At 42.1% G+C, this 14691-nt stretch overlaps 1 protein-coding gene across 1 annotated transcript in view; it reads left to right on the forward strand.

Annotated features, from left to right (window-relative positions):
- The window catches only part of CRIPT (CXXC repeat containing interactor of PDZ3 domain), a 46190-nt gene extending 34827 nt beyond the window's left edge, over positions 1–11363 (forward strand). The window contains exon 5 of the mRNA XM_082307009.1: positions 1636–11363. Within this exon, the coding sequence (XP_082163135.1) occupies positions 1636–1703 (68 nt within the window). The 3' untranslated portion in view covers positions 1704–11363. The remainder of the gene's footprint in view (positions 1–1635) is intronic.
- Positions 11364–14691: the final 3328 nt, after the last annotated feature.

The following is a 14691-nucleotide window of genomic DNA, read 5'->3' on the forward strand; positions in this document are numbered from 1 at the left end:
TTGGCTATGCATGGAAGAGATTATGAGTGCTTTCCTGGAAAAGTAATCAGCTGGACTAGAGACCCTGGCCCATCATTAAGGAAGTAATTGTGATTGCCTTTCCATGGCTGTTGAAGAATTGGACACCTGGCCTAAGGCTGGCTGGGTCACTCCCTTGCTGGTCAAGGGAGAGAGGCAGCATGTTCAGGAGGTGATTCATGCCTTGTCTCTAAGACATTTATTTTGGAACGGGGTGAATCCAGAGGTCGGAAGGTAGTTCTTCCTTTCCCAGACTGCAGAGGAGACCAAAAGGGGCTTAGACACGACACCAGTTTTAGATCAGTTAGGTGGGATTAATCCTCTACTAAGTTGGAGGTAGAAGCAAGGCGAGCAGAAGACACCTGAAGAAAAGCACACCATTAGTGGTGTGAACTCCCTTCTCTGTTCTTTATTCAGCATACCGAGGGTAAAGGTAATAGGCGTGACAGTCTTGAGACCCGTGCCCTGCAAGTATATAAACTGACGTGCATGTGCTTGACATCTCTGTTCCCCACTGCTCTCTGCCCGTGGACTCCATTTACATTTGTTTCAGTCCAATTTTGTTGTATTAAACGATCTGATGAATGCAAGAATCTACTCATAAAACCAGTGGCAGGATCAAGCCTTTCTCTGGGACTGATTGCACCCAGGTCTCTGTGCAGACTAATTGACAGCTCTTTACTTGAGCTGTGTCTAGTCTGGTTGTGGCTGGTGGATACAGGCCCTGAGGCTCTCTTTCCCCACAGCTGTCACAACACGACGTGATCTACCCTCCTCTGTCCCTCAGGGTCAGTTCAAGACCCTTACGCAGGGCTCACCGCAGTCCTTTCCGCAGAGAAGAACCCAGGGTTCCATGGGTCACACGCTGAGCGTGAGTCAGTTACGTGGCAGGATTGCAAAACAGGCAAATGATGTTCTGGGAAGTGTTAATAATAGGGCCATACGTAAGCCAAAGAAGATAATTTTGGGGGTCCGTTTGGCACTGGATTTTTCTTCCGCAGCTGGAATAGAGAGTCCCATTTGGGGCACTGTGTTTTTAAAAGACTGAAAAACTAGAGAGAGCTGAGAGAAAAGCCATGGAGATGAGAGGCAGTTCAGAAATCTTGAGCTCTGAGAAAGGACAGAAGGAAGTTAGGCTGAAAAAAAAGAGGAAACTCAGGGAAGGGGAAATGTAGCAGTCTGCTGAGTATGTTTTCAGTTGTCACGAAGTTGATTCATCTGTTGGCTATGTCCAGTGCAGGTACAAAGTTAAGAAGTAATTACCTTAATTTGTAACAAGAGAGATTTGGACTAGCAATTAGAAAAAATTTCTAGTTAGAAGGGCAGTGTAGTAGCATGAGGGGATGCTGCTTGCAGTCATTGTGGAATCACCTTCATTGGAAGCTGTTAAAAAATAAGCATCTGTCAGGAATAGCTTGATATACGTCATTCTGCGCTGGTGCTGGAGAATGGAGTAAATTATAGAGGAAATCCCTTCCAGCTATAGATCTCCAAGTCTTGTTAATGCTGTCAAAATTCAGGAAAACTGTATTTACTTTGCTCAGATGGAGTGAAAGATATATATGACCTTTCCCATCAATTTAATGATATGCCTACCTTTTTTTTTTTTTGCCCTAGAGCTTGCATTCCTTCAGTGCCTCTGGATGTGCAAATTGCAGTGGAGGCAGGAACCCCCTTGTGCCTGACTACCAGCCTGTGAGTACCTGTCTTGGACAAGGACTGTGCTGCCTTCCTCCATGCATTTCTCACTTCCATTCTTGATCACTGCACTCATTCTCATCAGAACAAAGGTAATCTGAGCTAATTCAGAAGTGTGCACCTGTACTCTATATTTTATCATACACAGATAATGGCATGGCACGGGGGTTAATCAATGTAATGCCTTATCTCAGTAAAGAGCCAGTAAAAACTAAATGCAGTGAACCTATTTAAATGTTTGTATCACATATTTTTAAAGTACAGACCAATACAGAATGTCAGGTCCTGTGAAAGATACATTCCTCATTGAATTGTGCCATGTAGGGACCACAGGGGCGGGAGTTTACACTTTATTGTAAAGTGCTTAAGAAGTCCTCCAGCTGCCCAGATATCTGAAAGACAATAATTAGCTTTTTCTGTCTGATGCAGAAACAGAAGAGGGGGGAAAAAGTTATTAACGGTGACTATCCTTTGGTAAGAGGAAGATACAATGGAGCCTTAAGAATGAAGCATTTCGTATGCTCCCATGTATTTGCTTACACAGCTCCTGCTAGAGAGACCATGCCTCCAACACAGAATATAGATACCAGAATCCAGTATTAAAAGGGATCTTGTACCTCGCTTCCTAAGGTGTTTATAATTGTCAGTCATCCTGCAGACTTTACAGCTGATACTAAAAAGAGAACAGTTTATTGCCGTATTGTGTCTTGAAGGTTATATGTGCCTATACTCTTTAAATAATGACCTTGTCAGATAAGAGCTGAGCAAAGGAGGATAATGTAGTACTTAAGTATGTAGTTCTTCCAGTCCTGCTGTATGGTATTTTAAATAGTAAGCTGTGATATTTAATAAACCAAATAAACAGGCTTCCAAATTGGCAGGAGAGATAAATAGTGGAAGAGCTAGAAGTACATCTGGTAGGATACTTTCTTCTCTTTCTGTCATCTGCAAGGAATGTTCCCAAGACAATAAACTCAGAATTCAGTTGGGAAAATGGTAATTGTTTTCCACTCCTGTTGTCAGGAAACTGAAGTCAGAGCAAAGTACTTAACTCCTGTTATCACAATGACAGATGTCTGTAGCATTCCCCCCACTCCTCATATCCCCCAAATTGTTTGGTAAGTGTTTGCATTCAGTGAATTTAGCACTTTAGGATAGGTACGTGGACTGTACAGGCAACCTGAATGTTCATGAGTAAAAAAATTAATACAGAAGTATTACAAAGGGTTGATCGTAGCTGCATGTTACCTTCTACGCACTTTATTTCAGGTTGCCCACTCAACAAGATTATAGCTGGCAAAAATGACCTAGGACCGAGAGGGATGTATTCAAAGTTCAGAAGTAACTTTCCAGCTTTAATAGGTCAGATTCTGGCCAATTCCATCAATCATTTCAAGGAAGAAGACACTCCTTCCTGAGCACCCACTGCTGAACCACTAAGGTACTGGATTGTTTTCCAGTTCCTTGGGATAAGAGCTACTCAGGATGGAAATGAAAAGCTACTCCTTGGTTTCTCCAAGGATGAAACTTTTGTCCTGCTAAGTCAAAAAGAGTTTTGCTATTGTTTTGAATAAAGACTGGAATTCTTCTCAGCAGGGAGTGACACGGGTAGGAGGCAGTGTTTCCCCCAGCAGTCCCAGAGGAGGGACAGAGCCTGCCTTGCTGGGGAGCAGGGACTACAAGGACTTCTCCATCCTGGATCTGGATGGAGGCTCTCGTAACTCTTAGCTTGGTCTCAAAGGCAAGATGTGGAGAGGCTGCAGGTCATCCTGCACATAACCTTCTCAGTCGTTTCACCCTAAGTATTAGGTTTAAGGAAGATCTTTAAGAAGTTCCAGCTGCTTCTCTGGCATTAAAGGGGTTCCTCTATGGTGGATTCTTCAGCTGTTATCCTATAACATCCTGCCATGGTATCCATACTGGGAAAAGAAGCCTTCTTTGGAGGCATGTGGTAGCTTGCTGCAGGAGCCAGCCAAAGACTGGATGAGCAGCTACTTCTCTTTCATCTTCATGACCATACTAAGCACCAGGCCCACTGGCATGGGACATCACAGGGAAGAAATGAGAATTTCATCTAAGGACTTACTACTACTGCTTCGCTGCTTGTGTCTCCTAAGGAATCCTGTTCAGCTACATACCACTTCTGGTGTCTGCTCAGTGGTATGGTATGTAAGTTACCTCAGTCTCTGTCTCCTGTTTGTGCTTTCTATCATCTTTGCAAGATTTCATGAATGATTAATGGGAAAAATGTAAAGGACAGAGAGGCAACTGATCATCACTGGCTCCTGAACATGGCACAGTCCCTGAAATGTGCGTGTACAAAATCAACAACTCTTCTAAAAATGATTGCTTGCATATACAGACACAGGAGTTGGTGGGCACCACAGTGTATAGGTTTTGTCAACTACCCTATTTAGCTGCAGCTTTGAATGTTAGACACTAGGTGATTCAGTTGGCTAATCAGAAGCATCTAGTGTCTTCTTAGATCCTGACCAGCCTCCAGCTGCTGCTGCAAAAGGGCTTAGAACTCCTGTAAGTCCTTATCATACCTGCCAGCCCAATGCAGATGTCTTGGACAACCTAGGTTGTCTAAAACAGCATAGATCCCTAGCTCAGATCTGTCCTGATCACTCCCAAGATGTCTGTGTATCTGGGAAAATGGGATACATTTGAAGTTCGAAGCTTGTATTTTCTTTATAAAATAAAAGGGTTTCCTTTGTCTTAGGTAAATGGATCATTAGGAGAACTATAAGCCCTTCATGGTTTTGTGCATGAAAGGAAACCCAGAAGGTCATACGCTGTGGCATGCAATGAAAAACTGTAACCATATAGTGTGTCTATAATCTGTATGTAAACACCAGTGAAAAGTGCCAGTTTTTATGTCGCCTGACTGTTCTCATGCAATCAAAGGCTGTGGCGTCCTTTGATTAAGAATTTATGAGATTTCCGTGGCACCAAAGACGATCACTATTTAAACGTGAGTAGACTCTTGTGAGAACTCAAGCTGTTGTGTGATAAGAAGAATGTACTGGTTATATGACTTGCATGCTTCATCAAAGTTTACTATATTTATGGGTTTCTTTCCAGAAATTATTTAAATATGCTTCATGCCATGTGACTCAAGCAATTTCATGACAGAAGTGAAATGAAATAAAATGGAAATAACCTGAAATCTTAATCATTGCTCTAGAAGCACATAATTTTATTACATATCTTACAATAGTGATGACGTGGCGTTCTTAAATCTAACTCCTGGAATCATGTTATGTCATGTGTAATGGCAAAGAAAAATGATGAATTCTAAAACCCTAAAAACGTTAACAAAAAACCTCCAACTTATGATTTTGGGGTGCTGCCTCATGAATTTTGAATACTTGTCATTAGCAATACCAAAATAAGAAGTTGGGCTTTAACTTGTCAGGGTCTTCAGGTTGTTATAGCTGTTCAAGCACAGCACACCCTATGTCTTGCACCACTGGTCTACACTGGAAACCTCAGTTTTTCCAGTAGCTCCAGGCTGAAGTTCATCAGTAGTGAACCTAGTGTGCCAGCAATCCCACACACCTCTCTTACTTTGTACTCCATAACTTCTGTGAGCTCGACAGGAATCCCCTACACCAAGAGAGGATCTGTAAAGGCAAGTCATTGCAAGATTTGCTCACCCAGACATCCAGACTGAAGGAAAAGCAGCTTCAGGGAAAGGATTGTGGATTAGGAGAGGGAGACTGCAATGCCACACTCATGTGGGCATGCCCCATGGGTAGCTTGTGGCATTTTGGCAAACACAACTAGACTTCAACAATCTTTCACAGCCCTGTTTGACCCCGTTAGAGCAGCAATCACCCTTCCGTCTTTCCCTGATAGTCCCTGCTTTCCCTTTGGAGTCACTCCCCTACATACCCTAGTCATCTTTTCTGATGACATCTGGGCATGTGACATCGTGGGCTAGCCCTGGAGAGATCATCTGCTGGCTGGTAATCAGACTTCTCCTCCATGAATCCAGTGCCCATCCGGGGGTGTCTCTTTCCTTATGGCATCTCCCACAGAGGGAACTTCCCTTCATGCCACAAGAATCAACCAAAACACATGCCCTGCCAGAGGGCTTCGGCATGGCTGATGTACATATTTGTCAGAGTTCTCCACGGGCTACCAAGTAAGAAAATGACAGCTGTGCCGAATACCACTGTTTTTCCCTCAGCAACGTCCTGGATGTTTCCTTTCTGCCTCGCTTAGTGCTACAGCTCAATCAACTGTTCTGGCCATTTTGGCCATCACCATACTGGGTGCTGGCAAGGCAACCTAATTTGCTGGAGTTGTCAGCAGTAGTGCCACTACTGTGACTAGCCTAGGAGTTGATCTATGACACGCAGCCACTTGGGCTCTGCAGGTTCACAGGCAAATCAGTTCACACAATAACTCTGGCATAGCCTTGACTTGCCAAAGCTACTGCACATGCAGCAGTCAATTGCAAGAGTGGCTGGTTTTTGCATCTTTTTGTGGTTTTTGTTGTTGGTTTTTGGATTTTTTGGTTTTTTGTTTGTTTGTTTGTTTTAAACTGGCCAGCTAGCAAGCCTATCTTGGTTCTCTGCTGCATGGACTAGAAAAAATGGACACAGGGAGGCACCAATTAGCCAAAGGCCTGGTCAGTTCTTTTGCAACCTCTTCTGTGCTTTCCGTCAAGGCTTATGTGTCCTGTGTGACATAGGGCATCCACTGTGCTTGGTGGGTTTTGTCACACTTGACAAATCCTGTCTTGGGAACACCTAAATTTGGTACCCCCTTGTACTTGCTCTAGCACCTCCCCCCTAGGGTCCCAATCTGTCCTGGTTTCTTTCCCTCAGCCTGGGTGGACTGAGAACCTTCCACCTCAGCTGGCCTTGGGGGAGTAAAAAGCAAAGAATTAGTCAGGACAGCATGCCTTGTAAGGTAATCAAACATTCTTTAAACTATGGTACACACTATGACAACCCTTGTCCTAGAAGAAGATGTAACTAACTCTTGAGAAAAAAAAAAATCTGGCTTATTATATATACAAGCCAAAAAATGTTACCCAGAACTGACCCTCAGGATAGGAACTGAAAGAACAGATGTACTGCTATGCAGTATTTAGAAACACTCTGATGGACATTGTGATGGGCTGTGGACTCCCAAATGAAATGAGAGCAGAGGAACCAGGCTTTTTCTTGCTCTCTGCCTTCCAGAAGAGGCATTAGACTTGCCCGGATACGCTGTCGTCTAAGTCTGGTTGCACTGAGTGGACATGCCTGGAACGGTAGTATCAGGGAAGGCTGAGGGAGTAGCTAGACTGATGCATGTGGCATGCACACTTCTGGTATGCAATTTCATGAGTTCTGGATAAAACTCCACTTTTCAGTGCAAAGCAGGTCAGTTGGGCTGTGTCAGACCTGAGTCTGAGCGTGTAGTGGCTTCTGGACAGTTTGCGGACAAACAGCAACTTTGACCTTGAAAGTGGGTTTGAGAGCAAGCTTCAAAGCCATGGATGTATCCAGCAAGAGCTAATTCTGCAGCCTTCACTTCCCTGGAAACTTACTCTGTGAGTCACTTAACTGACTTTCACATCCTTATTCACTGATTCACACAGCAATGTACAGAGGAAAGATGACAGAAGTAGCAAGTCTGGGATTTATTTACTTGTGCCTCAAGTCACACACGCTACATCAAACTAGCGGGGTTCTCCTCTAACTTGGATTTTGAATCTGCAATGAAATTTTGTACATAAATAAGGTATTGAATGGCTTCCTTATGACCAGGCTTGTCTTTTTTTTAACACGTGTATGCATTTTTTCTCTCTCAAAAAGCTCCTTCTCTCCTGCAGGGAAAGAAGTAAACAGGCCTGGAGAGAGAAGGACCTGTGCAAAATTGCAGGATCTACTGAAGGAACAGAGGGGGAGCAGGAGGAGTGAGGGGACAACAGGTCATGCAGGGCAGGACAATAGGGAAGAGATTTGGAGACAGGCAGAATTGTTTACTTCGGAAGTATGCAGACTTCTGCAAACTCAGAGCTTTGTTTTGGTCCCTTTTCAACCTGTATGAAAGACTGACTTTGCTGGAATCTATGGAATAAATTTCAAGGAGGTGAGAGCTAGGCCTCCAGTCTCCTTTTTCTCTGGGGCCTTCCTAGTTTATACATAGCTTTGCTCTAGATCCTTAGCTCTCCAAGGTGGAATTTGCTGTATATGATCATAAAGGCCAGATGCTAAAAGAGCGCAAATGCACCTGCTCGTGCGGGTGCATGCAAAAACTGCCTCAGTGGTCACTGTCACTGTGTGACCAAGAGCCTTCAGTTTATTGTGTGGACAGGCAAGGAGAGGAGGGATGGAGCACAGGCTGAATCAGCACGTTGCACAAACAGATTGAACAATACATGGGAGGCGAGCTTTGGGCATGTGCAAGAACGGTGCACTTGAAATGTTGCCACTAAGTCATTCTCAAGGATCTCTACATCTAAAAAGAACTATTAAATTTATATGTTAGTTAAGCAGACATCGTTAGTTCAAATAATTTTTTGGATTTTTTTAAAATGAAAGGGAAATGATTAAGAGCAGACAAAGTAAACAATTATCTAAACAATGAGCTTTATTGCAAAAATATACAGTGGGCTGAGAGACAAGTTCATACGATGCCATTCTAAATCCTAATAATCATGTTAGAACACTGAAAAGCTGACTGGCATTTAACTGTAATGGAGCTGTAACACTAAGACAAATTTATCTGAAGAAATATTAAAAGTGCCAGGATAATTAATGTACTTATAATGCTCTCTACTCTCTTGCAAAGCCCACTATTCTTCCCTGCTGATTTTTCCTCTAAAGCAAAATAAATGTTAGCAATAATAGTGGCTCACATCACCTTACAAAGCTGTAAAATCATATATCATAAGAAATGGGAATTCTTTGCCAATGAAAATAGAAAAAGATTTTCACATTCTCAAATGTCTTAGCTTTTGGCATTTGGAGTAAAACCAACTCTTTTTGAAAAATAAAGCATTATTTTATGGAAAACTTATGCTCCTTAAGAGCCTAGAAGCTATAAAAAGAGGCTTTCTTGAAATGATTGTAATTTTTAAAAGCAATAATGCAACTGATATGTTTTCTAAGACAAATTTAATTAGTTTTAGTAAATATCTCACAAAAAGAGTAAATCTTTCTAGCAAGCCAACATATCATACCAGATCTGCAATTGTTTTTCAGTGTCTCTCTATTGTAGCATATTGATGAGATCAGTCAATAAGAGTTGAAGAAAATCTCAGAGGTAGAAAAATGTGTTGTGACAGAATGAATGACACATGGAAATCCTGCGGCCACAGTGTCAGTGCCATTACAGTGCTGTGTCACTACTACTTTGTCAGGAGCAGAAAGGAATTACTACAGAAAAATAATAAATCTTTTCAGATTTCCGAAATGTAGCAATAGAGGTGTCAGATGTGTTCAAATTACAGATGAATTCTATGGAAAACCTTTACCTTAAAAAAAGTAGAATGCAAAGTTTGTGAATCTTGGGAAATAATAATTTGAAGGTCATTTAGGCCTCTCTAACTCTGCTTCCTGTGCATGTGAACATATTTACTGTTCCTCATGTGCAAGAGGACTCCCCAAGAACACGGGCTCTTTCTCTATGCCTCTTCATCTCTTCATTTATTCATAAGCCCTGCAGCGAGAAAGAGTCATCACAGATCATCTTGTCTTGCTCCGACATAATAGAGGCAGCTGGATTTCACAAATCAAGCTCACCACTTCCAGCAGAAGGATACCCAGCCTGGCTTTTGAAATGGCAAATGCCAAGGGGTCCACGAGCTAGCCTTCTCCAATTTCCCTGCAGCCCTCGAGGTAAGCCCAAGACCTCTGCCCCCCCCAAAAAAGGGAGCTTACCTGTGTGGAGTGACTGACTTGCATAGGAAAGTAGGAAGGATTCCCTCAGAGTCCCTCTTGCTGAAGGAAAGCTCCATTTATTGGGGCAGAATTTCCTTAAATTCCATGCAGAAGCCCAGAATGAAATCTACAGTGTTGGATAAGGGTAGACTATTGAGAACTCAAGGAGAGTGAAAACTCTTTTTCAAACTTTTCTATTTTGACAATATTTACTGCAGATCACAGAAGTCACATCAGCAAACTGAGTGTTTTTTTTCTGCCAGGGAATCTCAAATCACACAGCAGTGCTAAATGAATAGGATATAATAATTTCTGAGTCCTTTTCTTGGCTCACTTCCTCCTAGAACACATCTCAGTCATATTACATAAAGCCCCCTGAGCAGAGTATGAATCTGCCAAATTTTAGGCCCAAGGAAGGGGAAAAATGTTAAGAGAGATCTACAGATAATCCCTCAGATCAGAGAGCTGTATTGCTGCACCAGTAGGTATCAGCCTGCTGCAATAGCACCGTAATTCTACGCTGTGTGAAAGGATGGCCAAGAAAGTCAGAGAGATTTCAAATGCATTCAAGTTTGAAGGGAAAGTGAAAAAGTCAGTTGTCTTCATTCATAATGTAATGAATTTCTGCAGTGCTTTGTTAAACACCCTTAATTATCAATGTAAGTTCAGAGCATGCTGAAAAAAGATATGACCATCTTTGTAACCATTCTGAAAACATAGTTCAAACACTAATAGGAATGAGCATCTTCCTGATGGTGACAGAACTGCACTGCTGGCTACACATTAGAACAGAAATTTTGGTCCCATTTGAACTGAGATACCTCAACCACAACTCCAGAGCAGTCAGCAGAGATCTCTGGATTTACTCCTGTGAAAAAGAGGACAGAGCCTGGTCCTGAATGAGTTTATTGCTTTCTGCTCTGCATGCGTAGAAATCATGAAGAGAAGAAGGATTTAGCTGATTTTAATCAAGCACTTTGGTGACGAGGCAAGTCTGTTCTAACACACTTCTTACATTTGTAGGGGTAAAAGGGAAAAGAATTATAGAATAAAACCAATCTTACAGAAAGATGAGTAAAGTTATATAGAAGTCCGCATTATTGCTATTAAGTAAAAATAATTTTTAGAATTACTGAGACATGAAACTACATAATCATGGGGGGGGGGGGAAAAGTCATTCCACTACCAAGAAGGAGTTATAGAGATTTGGGAACAGAACTCAACAGCTGTGAAAGTTCATATCTAAACTCGCTATCTTGATAGTGTCCATCACAAGTACACTGCAAGCATTAGGAGGACAAAAAAGAAGTTCATTATAAGCATTATTCCTGGTTGTTGAAAAAACTGTGAAATCTCTGCTGTGACACAACTTCTAGCATTTGGTGCCTTTAAATCAGAATGAAAAGCTAATGCAATCCACCCAGAAACTCAGGCTAACAATCTTCCAGCAACTCACCACCAAAACTAAAAAAAAAATAAAAATTGAAGGCATATTTAAACTGAAACACTGACAAAACTAAATGAGTTCCCAGTAATACGAAAAAAGAGAGCCAAAGTGATATTCCAGATGGAGATTATTTGGAGTTACAGCAGTGAACTGTGTAAAGCTAAAGGAATGGTAATAAAGAATGAAAATGAATCTGACTATTAAATGGAGGGGATAGGAAACAGCGCCACTGAGAGATGGCTGTGTTAGTCAGCAAGGCAAAATGGGATACTCTTTGCAAGAGATGATTGGCTCCAGAGCTGACAATCCTGCAACATGTCCGTTCTTTTCAAAGCAAAACCAGCAACTCTTATTAAATATTAGATCATTCGTAGTGAGTTACGAAAGCTGACTCGCCCATGCACTATTACTTGACAACAGGGAACAGAGAATGGGTAAAATAACTCCCTCCATCCTTCCCTTGCTCCATAGGCTGGCCAGCAGAGCTGCTTTGCAGTACTGACTCTGGGAGCCTCCCGCTGTCGTAGTGAAAGCTGACAGAGGACCCCGTGCCTCAGGGAGATGGGTGCTGCAGCAGCCTTGCACTGGAGCCCTAAGTCCCTGAAGCTTAGTGACAGTATCCAGTGAGCATTCACCAATTTCCTCTTCACTCTTAAAGGTGATGGGATAAGGGATAAAGAAGATATCTGGGGTGAGAGAGTTTGAAAGGAGCTCTCTGGTGCCATCAAAACTAGCCATAGTCAAGGTCTCAGGCACTTAGCAGAGTTTCTGAACTTCTGTGCCCCAGCTGGCCAGACAGTGCAGGTTGGGCAGCCTCCCTCCCACTGGGGGAGCCGCAGCAGCAGCTGGGAAGAGGATCCCAGGCACTGATCTGCCATGCTCTAGGGCATCAAGGCATCTGAATCTTTCTTAGGGCTGGAGGAGTTCATTATAAATGTATTTTATTTCAATGTGATGTTAGGCTACAGATGACATTCGCACTTAGAGACTTCTGCACAGCTCAGTTTCCAGTTTGCTCTCACCTCTTTTTATCAGAGACCACCTCCACCCCGCACTGCTCCAGCTGGATCCTCCACTGCACTCACAGACAGCCTGTGGCCATATTAAATATTTAACCTGGGGAGTGGCAAAATCTTTTCCCCACTAAGGACTGAAAGCCTTCTGAACACCTTTAACAGGTCACAATTTGACACATGTCTTAATGTTATCCAATAGTAACCAGAAAAATAAATAAACTATGTGTTGGCAAGCAGCCTCAAATAAAATCAAAAGTCACATTGAAGCTCGACTATTTCCCTCTCCCTTGTTGTTCCTTTCTCTCTCCCTCAACAATTTAAAATCTTATTCCTCCTCAAAGCAGCCATTTAAGGCTGAGATTGGGGAGTAACAGCCACAGCCTTCAAACACCTTCCTTTCTCCCATCATCTAAAGAGATGCACAGCAGCAGCTGGCAAGGGCTTTGTCCTCCTCGACACAACCATGCCTTGAACTCCAAAATCTGGATGTCTGCTATTTCTGCACCAGCCTCCATTTGTCTGGGCCATTGCTGTTGTTTGCTGCTTCTCTGTTAGTTTATTTACCCATTCTTCACTCTGCCTGCCCATCCTGGTTTTCTCTCTCACCCTCCTCTCTCCAGCCTCACTTGCCACATTCCTACACAGTTGCTCCTTCCCTTCTTCACCTCCTTAAACCTCAGTGCCTCCCCGCATCCTCCTCTAACATCCAACACCGGTATCTTCTGTAACAGTATGTTTTGACCTCTCACTTCATGCACGTGCGCACACACCCATTATGTGACTTTTACATAGAAAAAGGCATGCTTAATACAGAAGTCAACGGTTATCTTCATTCATCAGGTTGAGAGGAGAGAGATGATTTATTCACACAGGTACCTGCTCTTTGGAAAGGACTTGCATTGCATCGGAGCAGTGGTTAGTTCTCTACTCTGTTGCTTGATATCATGTTCAGTATCATCTGGGAAGGAAGGGACAGATTGGACCGGTTCCGTCCCGAGGGTAAAAGCAACAAAGAGGAAAAAAAAACCAAACAAACATGCAAAAGAAAGCAGACAAGACCAAAGTCCTTCTGACAGAAATCAGGCCAGCTCAAAGGTTTAGCAGTAGGAACAGTATGACAGAGGAGAACTTTATGTGCCAAATATCACATCATATGTGGTAAAAATGTGAAGCCAGATGTCACTGAATCTTCAGAAGTCACATGTGTTGACATCCTCTGTACAACTCCTAGGGGAAGGAAATATTTATATTTAAAGCCTTCTGTTTCTATACTGTTTCTTAAGTTATATTTATTGCTTGACAGTGAAAAATTGATCTACACCTGTTATATCTAAATCTCTTAATCAGTTTGAAGTATACCAGAGTGGAACATCTATTTGACATTTAAAAGAATGAGACAGTTGTGTACTGCCTTTAGCTGTGACACTGTCAATCAGCTCATTTTTATATTTAATACGTTGTGCTCACAAAATGTGTGAAATGTTTTCTAGATACAATGGGAATGTAATCCTGACCTTTTAAAGAGTAAAATCTAGATAGTTCACTCGCACATTTGGTATATTTTACTGCTAAGACATATTTAGCACAGTCCTAAAACTGAGATTCTTATCAGAGCTAACGTAGAGTGGAAAGTAAAATTCAGTAAGAATGTCCCTAAATTAAACTGTATCAGTCTTTCCCACAGTTCCTGTGATATGTTCCAAACGGGTGACAGTCAGATGGTAATTATAAATCATTGCTTTCAGTTCTCTAACTTGAGCGCTATCCAAGATAGACAGTGAACACCTCTGAAATAGCTTATACAGTCACCTCGAAGACTTCAGGAAGACATTAGCTTTACTGTCGTTCTGTAGGACTTACATGGCAAAATCTGAAAAGCGTCTTCTCACATCAGGTTTTTTCTCTCCTTTGCAATTTGAGAAGGCATTGGGCAGCAGCGGAGAGTCTGGAATTATCTTCTGCAGAGTCAGGAAGATGGCACTATACTGTGTCATTCTCATGTCACATTTTTTTTTTTCAGGAGCGGCACTAGAAACTTTTTTAAAAAATGAAAGTTATTGGCGTTCACGGGGGACATCCTTACTCCTGCTGAGTGGATTTTAGACACTTTTTATTGGATCAAGTTCTTCTATCTGTCACTAACTCACAGAGATCTATTAATATTGTTCGAAGGATCATGCATTGCACTCTTGATCTGTGAAAAGTATTGACTAGGTAGGTTTCCTACTTGCAGGTTCCTCTTGCATGGTTTACAGGATCCTGTGAAATGTTCCAGCAAATTCAGGCTGAATTAATACTAGAACAGCTACAGAATGTGTTGGATACACAAAAACTGAAGAGTGGGCAGTAAGGGCCCTTTCAAAATGAAGGTTAAGAACACATAAATGTATTTCAAACAAAAGTCATAAATGTGGTGAAATTTGTGCAGATGCTTAACATTTTACTTTGTGAGTAGCTCCATTTAAATCAATGAGGCTCTTCACAGCATGTAAAACTTGACACATACACAAGCCTTTGCAGGATGAGGGCCAAAAATTTTTTTTGAAGAGTGTGACTTGCTTGGAGACATTCCAGAGGAAAAAAACATGTGGGGCTTTCTATAAAATTGTTGGCACCATTCTTC

Source organism: Platalea leucorodia (assembly GCF_965183815.1).
Source record: "Platalea leucorodia genome assembly, chromosome: 3".
Taxonomy (NCBI): Eukaryota; Metazoa; Chordata; class Aves; order Pelecaniformes; family Threskiornithidae; genus Platalea; species Platalea leucorodia.